Source organism: Nematolebias whitei, chromosome 22, assembly GCF_014905685.2.
Source record: "Nematolebias whitei isolate Nwh7 chromosome 22, NemWhi1, whole genome shotgun sequence".
NCBI classification, from domain to species: domain Eukaryota; kingdom Metazoa; phylum Chordata; class Actinopteri; order Cyprinodontiformes; family Rivulidae; genus Nematolebias; species Nematolebias whitei.
In genome coordinates, this window is record NC_056519.1 from 1510462 (window position 1) to 1512029 (window position 1568).

At 45.8% G+C, this 1568-nt stretch overlaps 1 protein-coding gene across 1 annotated transcript in view; it reads right to left on the reverse strand.

The window, feature by feature from the left end:
* The window catches only part of svopl (SVOP-like), a 7437-nt gene that overhangs the window by 4510 nt on the left and 1359 nt on the right, over positions 1-1568 (reverse strand). Inside the window, exon 5 of the mRNA XM_037695872.1 lies at positions 794-922. Within this exon, the coding sequence (XP_037551800.1) occupies positions 794-922 (129 nt within the window). The remainder of the gene's footprint in view (positions 1-793; positions 923-1568) is intronic.

The window sequence follows — 1568 nt, forward strand, 5'->3', positions numbered from 1 at the left end:
CCCTGAACGACTCAAACTCCCTGAACGACTCAAACTCCCTGAACGACTCGAACTCCCTGAACGACTCGAACTCCCTGAACGACTCGAACTCCCTGAACGACTCGAACTCCCTGAACGACTCGAACTCCCTGAACGACTCGAACTCCCTGAACGACTCGAACTCCCTGAACGACTCGAACTCCCTGAACGACTCAAACTCCCTGAACGACTCAATCTCCCTGAATGACTCAAAGTCCTCGGACGACTCAAACTTCCCAACGACTCAAACTTCCCAACGACTCAAACTCTATGAATGTCCCTCCACTGAGGGTCTGAGGCTCACCTGCAGGTGAATGAGGGGGACCTACCTGAGCTCCTCACTCAGATTAAAGCCTGGAACGTCTCTCTGAAGTTTAGAATGGAGAACGTTCTCCACATGAGAAGTGACACATCTTCATCAACACAAGAGCAGTTGTTCCACGTTGTTGGAGAAAAATTAATGCCGAGTCAACGTTTCTGACACAAACTAAATAATAACAAACGTGAAATCACATTTTTATTCAAGTCTGAGCCAGAAAACTGTTTGAATAGAAGCTGCTTTTTTATCGTTTTCTGCAAACTTTGTTTGCTGTTTTTAAACGTCTTGAAGCATAAAAACACTGAGCACGAAATATCTGAAGACGAACATTTCATCAGGTCCAAGTTAAAAAGTGTGACACGTTAACGGCCAACAATGGAGAAGACTGGAAAAACAACGAGTTCAGTTAAAGTGTTGCGAGTTGAGGCAGAAGAAAGGCTGGTTGTAAAAACCTACCACAGCGGGCTCCACCAGCCGGCCCGGAGGAAGAGCAGCGCGGTTCATTTTGGCGATCCACTGCAGAGTTTCAACGGCGGCGTCTACGTTCCCCGCCGACACGTTGTAACGAGCCGACTCAGGAATGAACTTCAAACAGAAAAACAAGAAGTCAGTTTGTCTTCAGGACGAGCAGCAGCTCAGATCAGATGCCTTCTTCTCAAACGTCAGCTCTTCTAGGGCTATAAGCTCCGCCTACTTTCTCTGCTCCCAAAAAGAGGGCGTCACCATGGCGACCAGTAACTCAGCAGATTTTGACACATTATTCCATCATGGCCGCCCCTACAGATCTTAGAACGCTGAAGTTCAGGAAAACTGAATAAAAACCTCAGCAGGATTCAAGATCAAAAGCCAAAAAACTCCTAAAGAGCTAACAGGAAGTACTTTTAAACTGAAATTTGTAGATAATATTCAAAATAAGAGTCTGGTTCGGTCAGAGCAGTCAGAGATTCTCCAAATGTCCTTCATGAGTACGCCCTCAGAAAACCCCAAGCTCTCCAAGAACCACCACTATAACCCAGATTATTAGTCCTAATCTGACCCGTCTACCTACCCAGGTCAGCTGAACCCCCACCTGCTTCTTTATCAAGTTCTAATCCTTACCGGTGGAGGGACACACGCCGAACTTTTAAACTTTACAAATGATTGAAGTTGTTACAAAGATTTTCCAATGAATTCATTAGTTGCTCGTTCCTGTTTTGACCTTTGTTCACAGAAACACACGGACCCTCCTGCT